This window comes from Lepisma saccharinum, chromosome 10, assembly GCF_977018435.1.
Source record: "Lepisma saccharinum chromosome 10, izLepSacc3.1, whole genome shotgun sequence".
Taxonomy (NCBI): Eukaryota; Metazoa; Arthropoda; class Insecta; order Zygentoma; family Lepismatidae; genus Lepisma; species Lepisma saccharinum.
In genome coordinates, this window is record NC_139238.1 from 76,205,328 (window position 1) to 76,220,164 (window position 14,837).

Here is a 14,837-nt window from a genome sequence, read left to right on the forward strand (position 1 = left end):
TTGATAATTCGGATATCCAAATAATCCTGATATTGGAATTATCCGAAATGTTTGGACATCCAAATGTGTGCATTATCCGAACTGTTTTATCGTTTATTCATTTTACGGGCTATCATTTCCGTATTTCCTGTACGTATACTCCAATAATCTTTTATCAAATCTGTTCTATCCGGATATCCAGATTATCTGTTGAATCCGAAACTGATATCGGATAATTCGAAATACGAATATCCCTTATCCGGATATTGTGGCCATCCGTAGTCTGAAGCACAACTTCAAAAACGTAATATTCCTACTACATTTGGAAACGGAAAATTCCAGCAGTGTGTTAGAAGAATAGACCTCTGTCAAGTGTAAAGTTGTTATGACCTATTTTGACTTTGGTGCCCTTTTTTTTAAAAAAAAAAAGCTTCGAATGGGTCCTTCTGTGCATGGGCCCAATACCTCAACTCTCTTCAATCCCCCCCTTTGGCCTGTTTGGAAGTAACAGTTACTTTTTTTGTGGAAGTGCAACTACAACGAGCTACTTTTGAAAGTAAGTAACTTTAACTGTAACAGAGTTACTTTCCTGCAATTGAAGTAACGTCATCAACGTGGGGGATAACTGCCACACACAATGAGTTCCGAGAACTTGCATTTATGGCTTACACGTTATCTATACTTGAAAGCAAGATAAACAGCGACATGTACAGCTTTCCAAAGAAAACATCAGGAACTTCAATAGTATTGAGGGGGAAAGGGGTCAATTCTTCCGCCCCCTTCCTAGGCACGCTACTGAAACATGCCGGGAGCTAGTTCATCCTCTTGTTCTTACGTGGCTGCATAATATCCTGAAATGGCGAATTAAAGCGCCCACCCGAACGCCTCTGTAGCGCTGGGACATTTCCTGCTTCTTGTTTCAACCTCCGTTGTCCATTGCCCACCTCTGAGAGGTCGGGAACCTTGTCTCTCCTAAGTAATTGTGGTCATTCAGACGGTGACATGAAAAAAAATCACTCACAAAACCTCCGTACCCTTACCCAAGAGTAGCATTTGGAAGAATCCAAGTCCATTATGCATGTAGGCCCGGGTCATGGTGGTACACTCCCTGTATACAACTTCAGCAACTTTTGGACCAAGTTACGCCTCATGTTTATCACCTTTTACCACATTTCCGATGACTTATCACCCAATCGTAATGTTCTCTCATGAACGTGGGATCAAACCAAGAACCATTAACCATTGATGTGTGTGACATAACTCATTTAATCATTCATCCTCAACGGTGAGCACTCGCCCCTGACAGATAACTTGATGGTAATGGGCGAGAGGTTAATTTTCACACTCAGAAATGACAAAACACAAGCTATTGGATTTATACCTTCAAGTCTAGATCAACATGGTTGGAGAGGACTATACCTGTCTGTCTCCGATGATAAAGTTCTGCTGATGGCTGATCAAATCGAACTGTGGTCGACCGCTCGATCTCCTCAGTTGCTACTTGTTCGACGACTCCAGGCAAAAGACCCCCCACCGCCCGTTGCTCTCAGTTTTGTTCTCTTCCCTGTAACCCTGGTCATTGTCCTGCAAATGCCAGTTGCTCAGCACCTTAACTCTAGTAAATCAGGAAGATTTGCTAATACTTGACATGGCATTCTTTGAATGCCTGATAGAGCAACGGTTCAGAATCCTGGCTTGATATGATTCTCTATTTAGAGGAGATTGATACGCAATGAAGGGCCCCTCTGCAGATGGGAGCCCTGTGTCCCCAAAGGGAAGATATGCGATGATAACTCATCTCTTTAACTTCAAAATGGAGGAAAAACACACGCTACGCTAGGTTCATTTTTAAATTTTTTTGTTATTTAGCGTCGCTTTTCTGCCGCTTGTAGCTAATTGCGACGATGAGAATGAATAATGAAATTGATGAAGGGACTCTGACAAAGAACACCCAATGCCCTGGCCGCGATTCGAACCCGGTAAGCCTGGCATCGCAGTGCGCTGTGCTAACCACTCCGCCACGGAAGTCGGCTATAATTATCCGGATTAGCCAGGGGTTTATCTATAATTTCCCATCTGGAAGGGGGGGGGGTAAGTTGCTACTTAGGGCGTGTAAGGGTAAATTTAGAGGCAAAATCGCCATAAATTGGGTGATTGATTGAATGAAAATTGTCGGGTGCGTCGGCACATTAGGCCAATTTGTACCCTTCAATGTATACGGGGAAATATCCCCCTTATCTAAAATTCTTTGTTAAAAATTTAAAACAAGGGGTGTAAAAAGTCCCTTAGGAAAAATTAAAAGTGCAAAGTTGTAAAAGGACGTGCACAAGGGGTGCAGTCCATTAGCGCACAAACATGTGAAAAAGTGTGCGCTCGTGGTATATGAAAGGTGCCACGAGCGCACAACATCCAATGCAGCGTTGCCACATTTGATTGTGTACTGGCTGGCCTGTGTAGAGGATCATTTAATTGCATAAAAAGTCAAATATCAAGAACTATTACACATAGATATTACCAATTATATCTTCCTCTTTAGTGATCAACTCTGAGGTTAGGTTAGGTTAGTTTCGACTATGTCTCCGGGGTCTGCTGGTGTCTCCCTCCTTCTGCAGCGATACATTGCCCGTCTTATGTTATGAATATAGCCATTCACATAATATATGCCAACTTATAAGGACTCAGCCTTGAAAGGCAAAAACAGTTGACACAACGTGGCAACATCGCCACGGATTTTGTGCGCTCGTGGTATACATTTTCAACCACAAGCGCACGCAGCCTTTCTGTTTGTGCGCTCCCGGCCTACGGCCTGCACAAGACAAACAACATATTAAAAAGTAAGAATATATTAAAACTTCCTCACAGACAGTGGAAGAGACCAGATCTTCTCAAGAAGATAAAAACATTGGATAAAACACTGTTATCATCGCCCGACAGGGATGACAAACAACTAGGAAGACTGCTTGAAGAAACCACAATCGCCACATTCAACAAGAATATGCCGAATACTTAAAACGACATTACAAACACGACAGAACGGAGGGTCCAGCCTTTTAAGCAAGTGACCATGGGGTTAGACGGCTGTGTCCATAAACACTTCCTACGGTATGGCAATGATAACCCAACGCACCCTATGCTAGGGTGAGGAAACTGATTTATTTTCTTATAGATTTTTGTTATTTAGCGTCGCCTTTCTGCCACTTTTAGTCAATCGCGACGATGAGGATGAATGATGAAGGGAGTCCACACAAAGAAGACCCATGCCCTGCCCGGACGTGGAAACTCTGGCGTCGTAGCGCGCTGCGCTAAAGAACTCAACCACGGAAGTCGGCTATAATTATCCGGATTAGCCAGGGGGTTATCCATAATTTCCCATCTGAAGGGGGGTGCAAGTTCGTATTTAGAGGATGTAAGGGTAAATTTAGAGCCAAAAATGACCATAAACTGGTAAAGGTAAAGTTGCCCGTGCGTATAGCACCGTGCCATGAAGGCACATTCCGATCTCGGAAATTTTTTTGGAGGTGATGTGATCAGCAGCACGCTCCGGCCGCCTTTACCCCCCCCCCCCAGGTATACATTGGTTTAAGGCTGCGTGAGCCTCGGAGCCGCTTTATGGGGGGACAAGGCAGGGAAAATTTCGACTTTGGTTCACCCACCCCGGAAATCTAACCCGGGTCTCCCGTGTGGCAGTCAGACGCCATTCGAACTAGACCTTCAACTGATCGAAGAGTAGATAAAGAAAAAAAAAAAAGGAAATAAAGGCGGGGAGGGAACCCCGAAGTTAGCCCGCCTCTGTCCGCATACATTTGAGGGTATGTGCTTAGTGTCCTGGTACCTTAAAATAAACCAGGACGTCCGTTTCCTTTTTATTCTCCTTCTTTTCGTCTTTATTTTCAATTTTCATACATAAAATACAAATACAAATACAATAAGAAAATAAAGATGGAGATTCAGTTTGTATTATTGTATTAGCCCGTTCTGGTGACCGTAACAAGTTTTGATTTTTTTGTATATTTACTGTGCATTAGTATGCTTGGTAATTAAACTTATTAGTAGTATAGATTAATTTGAGTTAGTTTATAGGTTAGTTTTACTTATCTTGTAGTTAGTAGGGAATTCTACGAGATGGACAACCATTCTGGTATCCAGAACGATTTTAGGCTTGAGGGTGAGGGTTTAGATTAGGGTGACATTAAGTGGATCTCGGTGAGTGATGGCTTCGATTAGCCTGACCGACTAGACCAACCGTTGTGAATTCGTTTACGGGGTTGTTGAGGAAATTCTGGAGGAGTGTTTGGAAGTGTGGATCTATCACTGTGATTGGCCCATCTGAGCATCAAGTGAACGTCAACCAAGAAGAAGATTCGCTGCTGTTGCCAGAAGTAGAGAAAAGCGACGAGAGGGTGCAGGAAGAGTTATCCTTACCTTCGTGATGACGGAGAACTTCTCCCTGGGGACCTGTTGATTGGGGAACTGCTTGAAGGCGGCCGCCACTTTCTGCAACAGCATCTCAAGCTGCTGCTGGTTGATCGGACGTCCTTTCGGGAAGTGGAACCTGCGAATAAACAAGCCTCTATTAGCTACAGATGGCATTTACGCAAGCACAGGCACAGAAAGTCTGCTACAGGAAAAAAAAAAACTATTTGTAATTAGGCGCACGTGTCCAGGGGCGGATTAATTAAGGCGGTTGGGGTGGAGGCAACGTGCGACTACTAATCGTCCATGAAAAAATATCGTCCAGGTGATATCAACTAAACGGTATATCGTCACGATATTTTTGGCGATATATATCGTGTCAGCGATATATCGTCACGATATTTGTCGTGGAGACGATATATCGCGATATCAAATTTCCGATATCCTCCATCCTTAGTGATCGATCACCTTCCTGAGATGTCTAGCACTTAATTATCCGTATTTGCCGGCGTGCACATTTTTTAGGGAAAAGCTTTAACACTTAATATTATAATTAATTTACAGTATTTCAAATATAAAGTAATGTGTAGGTCTAATTTAAACAAATAACTTACCTAATCTAACTAGAAAAGAATACATTTTAATCTTCTACGTCACACACCGCAAGGAAGCAAGAAAGAAATCGTCTAACTCAGAACAGAGAAAATTTCCAGAAATGAAGTTAATCAAAAACAGATCATCGGTGTCTAAGACGCACCCTGCTTTTCAAGCCTATTTTTAAAGAGAAAAAGTGCGTTTTATACACCGGCAAATACGGTAAAAGCCAATTGAAGTAACAGTGAATAATAATCTGATAAATATAGCTTCTTTGACATAAAGTTAATTTGAATACATTATTGGTATTTAGCATCGCTGTTGCTCCACTTATGGCCAATCGCGACGATGATGAACATTGGCATCAGGCAGGGGGGGGGGGGGTCGAATCGATCCGTCGACCCCCTCTGAACAATGACATTGTTCATTTCAAGTTACAACAGAGTAGACAGTTTGTAATTGTTAATGAAAGTGCTGACACCCCCTTTAAATTAATATTCTTGCAAGCGTGCAAAGAATGGATGTAAAAATTGAGTTTTGATGAGATATATTGTTAGTCCAGATCTGGGGGCTTAGGGTCACCACTGCTCCCTCCAAATCAGTGTGCGAACTTGTGAATGTCTTCTACATTCACAAATAACTAATATTTATTTTATTTCTATTGTGTACAAGTTTATAAAATTAACAGGGAACTATTGAGATTAAGAACGCTGTATCAATGTCGATATTTCTTTTAAGTTGTTGATTTCGCTTCGTTTTTGTTATATGCAAGAAGATTGACTTAAAATGTCTTGTGTCAAAAATCGAATGTTTTAAAGTGAAATAATATTTTCGAAGTTGAGTTGTGTTGTTTAATTCTTGCAATGTAAGTATAACAACATTATGAAACCAGATGAGCGTTGAGGACTTGCATTTTAATTTTAAAATTGTGTTAAAGTCTGCTCATCCTTCGTATTCAGTGTGAAGTATCGTTGCAAACTAAGCCCTTTGCTCTGGGGGGGCACTCAGTGGCGTAGGTTTTTTTGGGTGTGCAAATTTGTATACGTAGCGTTAGTAAACAAAATTATTGCTTTGCAGTTCTAAGTACTTATAGAACGGTAGTTCTTACCTAAGACATTAAATCTTGTAATAACATTTACACGTAATTTAGAAACGCTTAGTGTATTTAATTATTTACATTCTAAGAAAACACATACACAAAAATAGTTATTGAACTGTAACACTGAGAAAACTGTTGCCCGTTCAACTCAGTAACGGCGCACGGCGAAAAATGCAATCTACCTCCAACGATTGATTGATTGATTAACTAACTCTCTAGCCTTCTTAAACCCGAAGGTTCATGGCTGCAGCAACACAGGCCTTCCATCTGTCCCTATCCTGAGCAAGATCTATATACTCTTTCCCATCTCTTTTTAATTTGCTTTATTATACTTCGCTTCTTGTGTGACTTTTGGCTAATTTGCGAAGATGGGGATGAGTGATGATATGATGAAATTGATGAATGAACACTCACAAACATCCATGCCCAGGCCAGAATTCGAACGCGGAACCTCTGGCGTCGTTGCGCGATGTGCTAACCACGGGGGGCGGCTACCTCCAACGAATAAAGCTAACGAAATCAAATCTATTTGACATGGCGGTAGGTTTTCGTAGTTAACTTGACAATGGACAAAGTAACGGCCCGACGACAATCAGATGCGAAGTAGGATGCAATTGTATTAAAGGTTAAATATATTTTTCCCGAATGATATTTCAGTGGTATTTGTTCTACACTTAAGAAATAGTACATGCTTTCAATGCAATTTTCTCTGGGGGGGGGGGGGTAGAAACATTCCTGGCAGGGATGAAATTTGGGGGGAGGAGCGACTTCCCCCAATTACACTGCTCCAAACCTTGAAACAGCCAGCAAACAGGCCAGCGTGGAATAACACACAACGAACGTATTCTTCTTGTTGTAAACATTGCTGTCCTACATCCGAACTTGCTGTCTTTCAATTTCACTTCAACAATGTATTCATTACGTATAACACGTGCCATGCCGAGATACAAGCCTCTCGTCTCTTTCATGTTTACACTGAAGCAGAAAAGTGTCAACAGCATTGCACCATTCTGCATACATACGCACCTTCACTGACAGTGTTGCCGAACAGGATAGTTAAGAAATAACTAAATCGCATATAAAACTGAGCTACAAATTATACGACGCACGGTTTTAGAAGCGATATCGGGCGGAGCCACGTAGAGGGTGTGCGTGGCGACCAGCCAATAGCAGGAGTGCAACGTTGTACAGTTAGGAAACTACGGCGCGCGAGTTAAACGCCGTGTTCTGTATTTTTCTTGCGCGCAAGAAGTTTTCATAAAACTCGCCACTTTAAGGTTCATCATAAGATGGGGCAAGACATTTTGAACCTGACCGTGCAAGTCCCATGAATTTCCGTCGCCTACAGCGGGAGTTATCGTTTCTCGAAGAAACACGGGAAACAACATGTCTCTACACACACACACACACACACACACACACACACACAATGACCCTTTCGTTTTCCTTCCGTGTTCCGTCTGTTATTTTTTCGTTTCCACCGTGTTGACTCCAATGAGTTGTTGTGTCTTGGTAAAGCTATGGGTGCCAAATTCGGCTGAATATGCACAATGACCTTTCATTGTCTTGTGTGTTCACAAACATTGCGAGTCTGGGCCAGTTTTGAGTTCAGCGTTTTCATAACAAGGGCTGTGTAAGATAATTTTACTCGTACTGCATCAAGAACAGTTGTGAGAGGATTCAATAAGGCCCTTATTGATTGATTTATTTTACTTCGCTTTTTGTGCCACTTTTGGCTAATTTACGAAGATGGGGATGAGTGATGATATGATGAAATTGATGAATGGACACTCACAAATATCCATGCCCAGGTCTGGATTCGAACCTGGGACCCCTGGTGTCGTACCGCGATGTGCTAACCACTCCGCCACGGGGGTCGGCGATGAAATTGATGAAGGGACCCTTACAAACACCTATGCCCAGGCCGGGATTCGAATCCGAGACTCCTGGCGTTGTAACGCGTTGTGCAATACAGCCCTTATGCTCGATAGTTGTGGAATAGTGTTTGTATTGCGTGAGTGTTATTTAATAATGTCGCGCCGGCGCCATTGTGGAGTAGTTAGCATATCGTTCTACGACGCCAGGAGTCCCGGGTTCGAATCCTGGCCTGGACATGGATGTTTGTGAACGTCAATTTCATTATATCATCACTCATTCCCATCTTAGCAATTAACCTCCCCCATTGCGCAGTGGTAGCGTCGTCGGCTTGTAATCAAGGGGTCCCGGGTTCGATTCCCGGTGGAGGCACATAGTGGTTCGGATCCCACTTTAAACTGTAGGTCCAGTCCCGATTAGCCTTACTGTGCATAAAGTGGACTTAAAACAACAAATCAATCCAATCCAATCCATCTTCGCAATTAGCCAAAAGTGACAGAAAAGCACAGTAAAATAAAGCAAATCAAATCAAATGAATAATGTAGCTCTCGAAACCTAGTACGTACCAGTAGTACAGACACCAAGAGTAAAATACTCGTATTACGTTCACAAGACAGAAATCTTAGTTTTAAAGCTTATTCTTACTTCAAGGAATTGGCGTTCGCAAGACGTGCGTGCTGAAACAGTGTTTTCTCAGAGGCGAGAACTTACGGCTAAAGCGTGTGGTGTATGTGTGCATACTGTGTTGCGCATTATAAAACAGGGTAAAGTATCTACCACAGAAATCGGCGAACCCCTATTCAAATCTCCTGGTAAACATGCCAGAAAACAGAAACGAGAGTGATGATGATGACCTTGCAGTTCCTCTGTAATAAATACCTTCAAACTTCTTTCAGGTACGAGTTTCTCTTATATGCTGCAGTGATATGATATAATCGTGTGTAGAATTCTTCACTATATATTTCATTGTACTCAAATATCACGTGCATGCATTATACCCACAAAAAGCTGAATATTGGACACAGCGAATTATCTGTTTCCCTTCCGCTAGCAGTTGGTTTGGCAACAGCGCGACAGCACTGGCTGCATATTGGCTGAACTCATGTTCCTTCTAAAAGCGTACGCCGTTTAGTTTCAGAGAGCTTGTATCAAAATCTAGGAGAATTTGTGGGTTCAACCCTTCCCCCTACTACAAAAACCCCTTGAAAATGTTATATACACTTGCGTGCAAAGAAATAGACCCACCTCACACTTCGACATAAAATGTTATTAAATTTATTAACATCATACGTATTTATTACTGAACTTTATCTACATATAAGTAGGATTAGAGGCTTCCATTTGGATAAACATTTTATGTGCCTCTAAACAGTTGTAAGAACATTGCACGCAAGTGTATAACAGTTTACTAAGAGCTTCATATCTCCACCTTTTAAATTTAATACTCAACCCTCCTGCCAAAATCTAAGACTTAACTGATATTCAAGAGTTGCATGTTGTCCCCACAACGTTTAATTCTCAATCCCACACCAGATCTCACTTGTGAATTTAAGGCATAATAGGACAGAGTTGGATATTGCAACCCCCCCCCCCTCCACGATAATACACATTACCCGTTACAATTCCCTTGGCAGTATACAAATCGCTATTTGCAGCAATGGTTAATTGATAACGCAATTCAACTTGTAACAAATGCTGTACTGTTCACTCAGTCATTTTCGTCACATTGATATTCCAACCTCCTAAGAAAATTGGGTTCGCAAAGTACTTCCTTTTCTTCATCAAATGTTGAATTGATTGGTTGAATTTTGGTTTTTTAAGACCACTTGATGAACAGGGAGGCTAATCGGGACTGGATCTACAGTTTAAAGTGGAATATGAACTACTTGTGCATCCACCGGATATCGAACCCGTGATCCCTTGAATTCAAGGCCACGACGTTACAATCTTCATCAAATGTATTAAATAAGGTGCACCTAAGGTGTAAACTTTTTTACATGTATTTCAGAAAATAACGTGTGTTGAATTTTATATTATTTTAAGAGAAAATCACCCCTGTCTATGCTAGCAAAAATGTTAAAGGAAATGCTTCCGTCTAAAGCAAGCCTTTGACTCCTAAAGAGCCAAGTTGGCAACAGTGCGTGTCATGGAGTGTTGAAAAGGGAAAACGCAGTTGCAACAGTGTTACGTAGTATAGGATGATCCGTTAGCGCTGGTGGAAAGCAAGGCTTGGCAGGGCGGCGTTTGCAATAACAGACAACTGGTTGACCTTCAACACAATGGCGAATCCTTAAGCATAGGGCTACACCTGTTTATTATGAGAGGAAGCCAGCCACGCTAATTCCCATCATGCCCCCCAGCACAGGCGTAAATGGTATTTTGTTTTCGGGAGGGGTCATGTTGATCGATTTTTTTTTACCTACGTACACATTTTTACGCATGTGTGGACTGAAATATTCCAAAATATGTAAATTGAAAATCCCACTTCCGATTCAGCCGCTTCTTAGGCCGGGGGAATCCGGACCCTTTCCGCCCCCGTTAGTTACGCCGATATCGTTTTTAACAGATAAGAATTGATGGGTCTAGTGAGAGAGGGAGCTATGCCACTTTGACAAGAAATGGAAATAAATTGAGTTTTCTAAAATCTAAAGCATTGCGTTGAGTCATAATTTGTATAACAAAGGCTAATTTTTTTTCTGAACATATTGTTAGGTAAATTATTCAGAAGGAAAAATATGAATTTCAATATAAATACCATTTATTATGAACATGTATGGTATATTGTTGTAGTATACCCATGTGGAAAAATCAATCTAGCACATCAAATGCTTTGAACAAGGCTTAAATACTTTTGCCTAAAAGTAAATCATGTTCACAGGGTTACATATGATCTACATAAAGACAACTTCATATGTCTTCTGGAGGATCTTCACTGTCCATTGTTTCTGTGGATTTTAGTTTTTGGTAAACACCATGAAGAACTGGAAAAATATAAGGCATTATTGCCATGAGATCTTTTAACTTCAGGGCTGATATTAAATCTAGCACCCGTTACTGCAACAAAACCTCTGCCACTCCTATTGCAGACACCATCAGTAAGTGGCATAGCTCCTTCTCTCACTCAAAATGCTGATGAGGACGTATTCAAGAACTCAGAAAATCTGCTGCAGAACAAGCGGGAGCTATGCCACATGGTTGTAGTTCACATGATAGATGGCAGATGGTAGGAGAAGACTGAAAATGGCAAAAAATAAAATTTTCAAGATTTGTGGCATAGCTCCCTCTCTCACTAGACCCCTCAATTGTCATCTTAAGTTTGACACAAGCGGAAATGGAATTTGACTGGGATGGAAGGAGACGTGGCCCCCCCCCCCCTTATTTCAATATTTATGCTGCTTTTCTACAATGCCGTGCTTCAGAGCTAAAATGTTTAAATTACTGGAGGGTAAAAATCATACGTGTATCTGGCACTTTATGCGCCTAAAAGAATTAAATAGTTCGTGGAAAACAGCAAATTCTTAACACCCACCAATAAAAATGATGAAATTTCGCATATGCCCACAAGGTGTATATGTATGTTTTTAATGTGTGTGTGGTCTACTCGGTAGGGTGTGTGACTGCAACGCGGGATATCCGGGTGGGTCAGATTTCCGGGGTTGGTGGTTACAATTTTCACCACCAGGTGTAAATCTAGCGTGTAGAACTAATTGTTCCTACTCAGAGGCTTCAGGAGCTCGGTCGAAGGCCATGGGGACCATTGGAAAGAGAATGCTGACGGAAAAAGTTCAAATTTTCACCACGAGGTGAAGTGTGGCGCTAAAAGCTGGAGCACAATGAACATCATTCAGTTCTTGAATAATTGATTACCCTGTATTGCACTTCCAAAAGGCTATTCACGATGACACGTGTCAATTGAACATTGCTGTACTCACTGATATAAACTCAAAATAATGTCTTGCAGGTTCGATTTCTGGCTGTCATTACTTAAGCGCCGCCACATTTCAGTATTCGCTTACAAATGGTATCCATGACACCTCTATCAAGTTTCACTGCAATCCGTTGCTTCGGACGGGCTCCAGAAGGCTCCGAGTAGACAAATGTTACTTCGCAGCGCCATATTTCCACCTGGTGGTGAAAATTTGAACTATTTTTTCCATCGGCATTTGCTTCTTCATGGTCTCCATAACCTCTACACCACGTTTCAGTGCAATCTCTTGCTTTGAAAGGGCACCAGAAGGCTCTGAGTAGGCCAATTTTTCCTCGCAGCGCCACATTTCCACCTGGTGGTGAAAATTTGAACATTTTTTTTTTCCATCAGCATTTGCTTCCCCATTGTCTCCATATCCTCCGTACCACGGTTCACCGTAATCTGATGCTTCGAAAGGGCTCCAGGGGCTCTGAGTAGGACAACTTTAATTATGGACACCCGGTATTAAAATATCTAATTCTGAAGAATTTTCTTAGTTTCCCATAGCTTACTGCGTCCGAGAGGCCTCTTGCTCCTGAAATTTTAGCAGCAAACAATTCTGCACGAAGGAAAAGAACGCAATGAGACTACGTTGCTAAGTATTGACTTCTTGAGCAACAATTGTTATAATTCTCATACACGTATACGAAATGAGATTACTACCAGATACTTTGTAATTTGATATTTTGATTTAGTTCTAACAGCGAACACAAAATATATACTTTACATTACCTCTAGGAACATTAAAGATGGCATAAAAATAAATTAATTAATCTATGTGCAATCGTGACATTTCTTGTGTACAACTTCCAATGTCACCAGTTTGTTTTTCAGTTGCGAGTTTCTGTATAACGACGTCATCTATTTTTTTTTCAATTACAGTTATATCACGTCACTTTTTAACTTCCTGGGTTAATCGCGAACGATAAGCATAAAAAATATAAAATTAGACCAACGCAATGATACACCTATGCCTTTCCTAAGATTCGAACCTGGGACCTATGGCTTCGTAGCGCGTGATGCTGAGCACAGCGCCAAGAAGGGCGGGCGACTTACTGACGTCATAATTCACTCCAAACATGAAGTGCGCTTTCAAAATCAGCCAATTGAAACAAAAGTTTAGTTTTAACGAAGCGAGGGTAAGGTCCAGTAAACAATCCCACATTCAGAAGTCTACAAGATAAAAACAACAAATTAAGTTTTTTCACTTGATTCTTCCTCGTGCACAAAAATTAGAGCCATACCATCAATCCGAGTTTGACATAGGTGGATCCAGAATTATATTTTCGGAGACACACAGAATTTCAATAAAACCCAAAGTAACATATTATAGGATGTAATTTTGGAAATAAAACGTGTAGCGTTTTCTACATGCCGAATGAAGCCATTCTATGCTATATCGCGATTAGTGTTGCCCACTGGACAAGACGGGACAGGCTTTTAAAAATTCGAGACGAGATTGATCATGTGTCCCGAGACAAACGAATATTTTCGAGACGAGACAGCATTTCACAGCATTTCCACGAGACGAGACAGGCCAAAGTCTCGTCTCGTGGGCAACACTAATCGCGATTTGTTTTTTATGTTGAGCAAAGCTTGTTTTCGGTTTACTTCGTGTCCAACAAAAATATGATTTTTTTTAAGACCTGTAAAACATTTTGGTTATAGGTCCCGCATATATTGTATGTCCCAGGCCCCGCACCTATTCCCTGTCCAAGCTAACTCTGGAGTAGCACGGCCGCGCATGGCGGCAGAGAAACGAAGGAAATCGAATTGCCAGAGCGAAGCAGTACACGCTGCTGGGAAGGCTGGTAACTGCAGTCGCTTTCCCCCCTCCACGCAATTCCGTTCCTCTCACGTGTTCATTGGTGGAGTCGTCTCGCGTCACTACTTTTGCAGATACTTGCTTTTGTTTGCCTGCTCCACAGTTAGCTGAGACAGAGTATACATAAGGCCGGCCTTGATAACATTTAGTCTTTCCTTTTGGGAGGGGCACGTGCCCCCGTGTCCCTCCCCTTCGCCACTCAATATTCTGTGCATTGCAATTAGCTTCCACAGTGCCCACAGTAGCATATTAGGGTGAATCTGGGTGCAAATATCATTCCATACGGGAACACTATCCATTGCTAAAAATAGCACATGGTAACTACCTTTTTTCGGTTCGACATCTTTGACGTCAGAGGCAACTTCGGCAAAAGATTCTCTTCTAAACGGATCTTCTTTCAGAGCAAACTTCTCCGCAAAGGGCTAAGTTGCAGAACCCTCATTTGACAAAGAGACGAGATCCTCACCACATAATTGTTTGCGAAGAGGTTCCCGGACGTTCAAAGGCGCCTTATCCATCAACTTCTCTTCAACAACCCGTGTCAACCAAACGCACGTGTTATTCATATTAGTAGCTATTCTAGCACAGCGCGTGAAAGACTCGTTTCCGACCAGTAACGTGCGGTAGACTTTACAAATCTAAATTTACATGGGCAATTTGCATGTAATCTGCACGTGGCACCTTGGCATGTGCCTTACCTGCGGCTGTGGGCAATGCAGAAAATAAAACGTGCAATTTCAAAGTTATACTGCAGAAACCAAAAGTAATACTTTTCTGAACGTTAGTTGGGAGGGCGTCGTGGAGTAGTTGGTTCCAGGACCGGATTTGTGGTAAAATCAAAGGCCTGTCGTAAGTTCGATTCCCACCACCGGCTCAAGAAATGTGTACACTTTGAGAAGAGGTGCTTGCTTGATGGATTGGTTCATTTGGTTCATTTTACTTCGCAGTGCTGCCACCTTTTGGCTAATCGCCAAGATAAGGATGAGTGATAAAGGGACACTCGCAAAGAACACCCTTGCCCAAACTGGGATTTGAACCCGGGACCCCTGGCATCTTTGGCTAAGGGGAAGAGGTGCTCTCTCGAA

General features: G+C 41.9%; 1 protein-coding gene across 4 annotated transcripts in view; it reads right to left on the reverse strand.

Moving 5' to 3' along the window:
- Positions 1-14,837, reverse strand: part of LOC145993951 (uncharacterized) — a 276,598-nt gene that overhangs the window by 53,780 nt on the left and 207,981 nt on the right. For all 4 annotated transcript variants that reach the window (XR_014442307.1, XM_083129925.1, XM_083129926.1 and 1 more), the window contains exon 4: positions 4,402-4,531. Coding sequence is in view for 3 of the 4 variants with exons in the window: in XM_083129925.1 (XP_082986051.1) it covers positions 4,402-4,531 (130 nt within the window). In the remaining variant the exon portion in view is untranslated. The remainder of the gene's footprint in view (positions 1-4,401; positions 4,532-14,837) is intronic.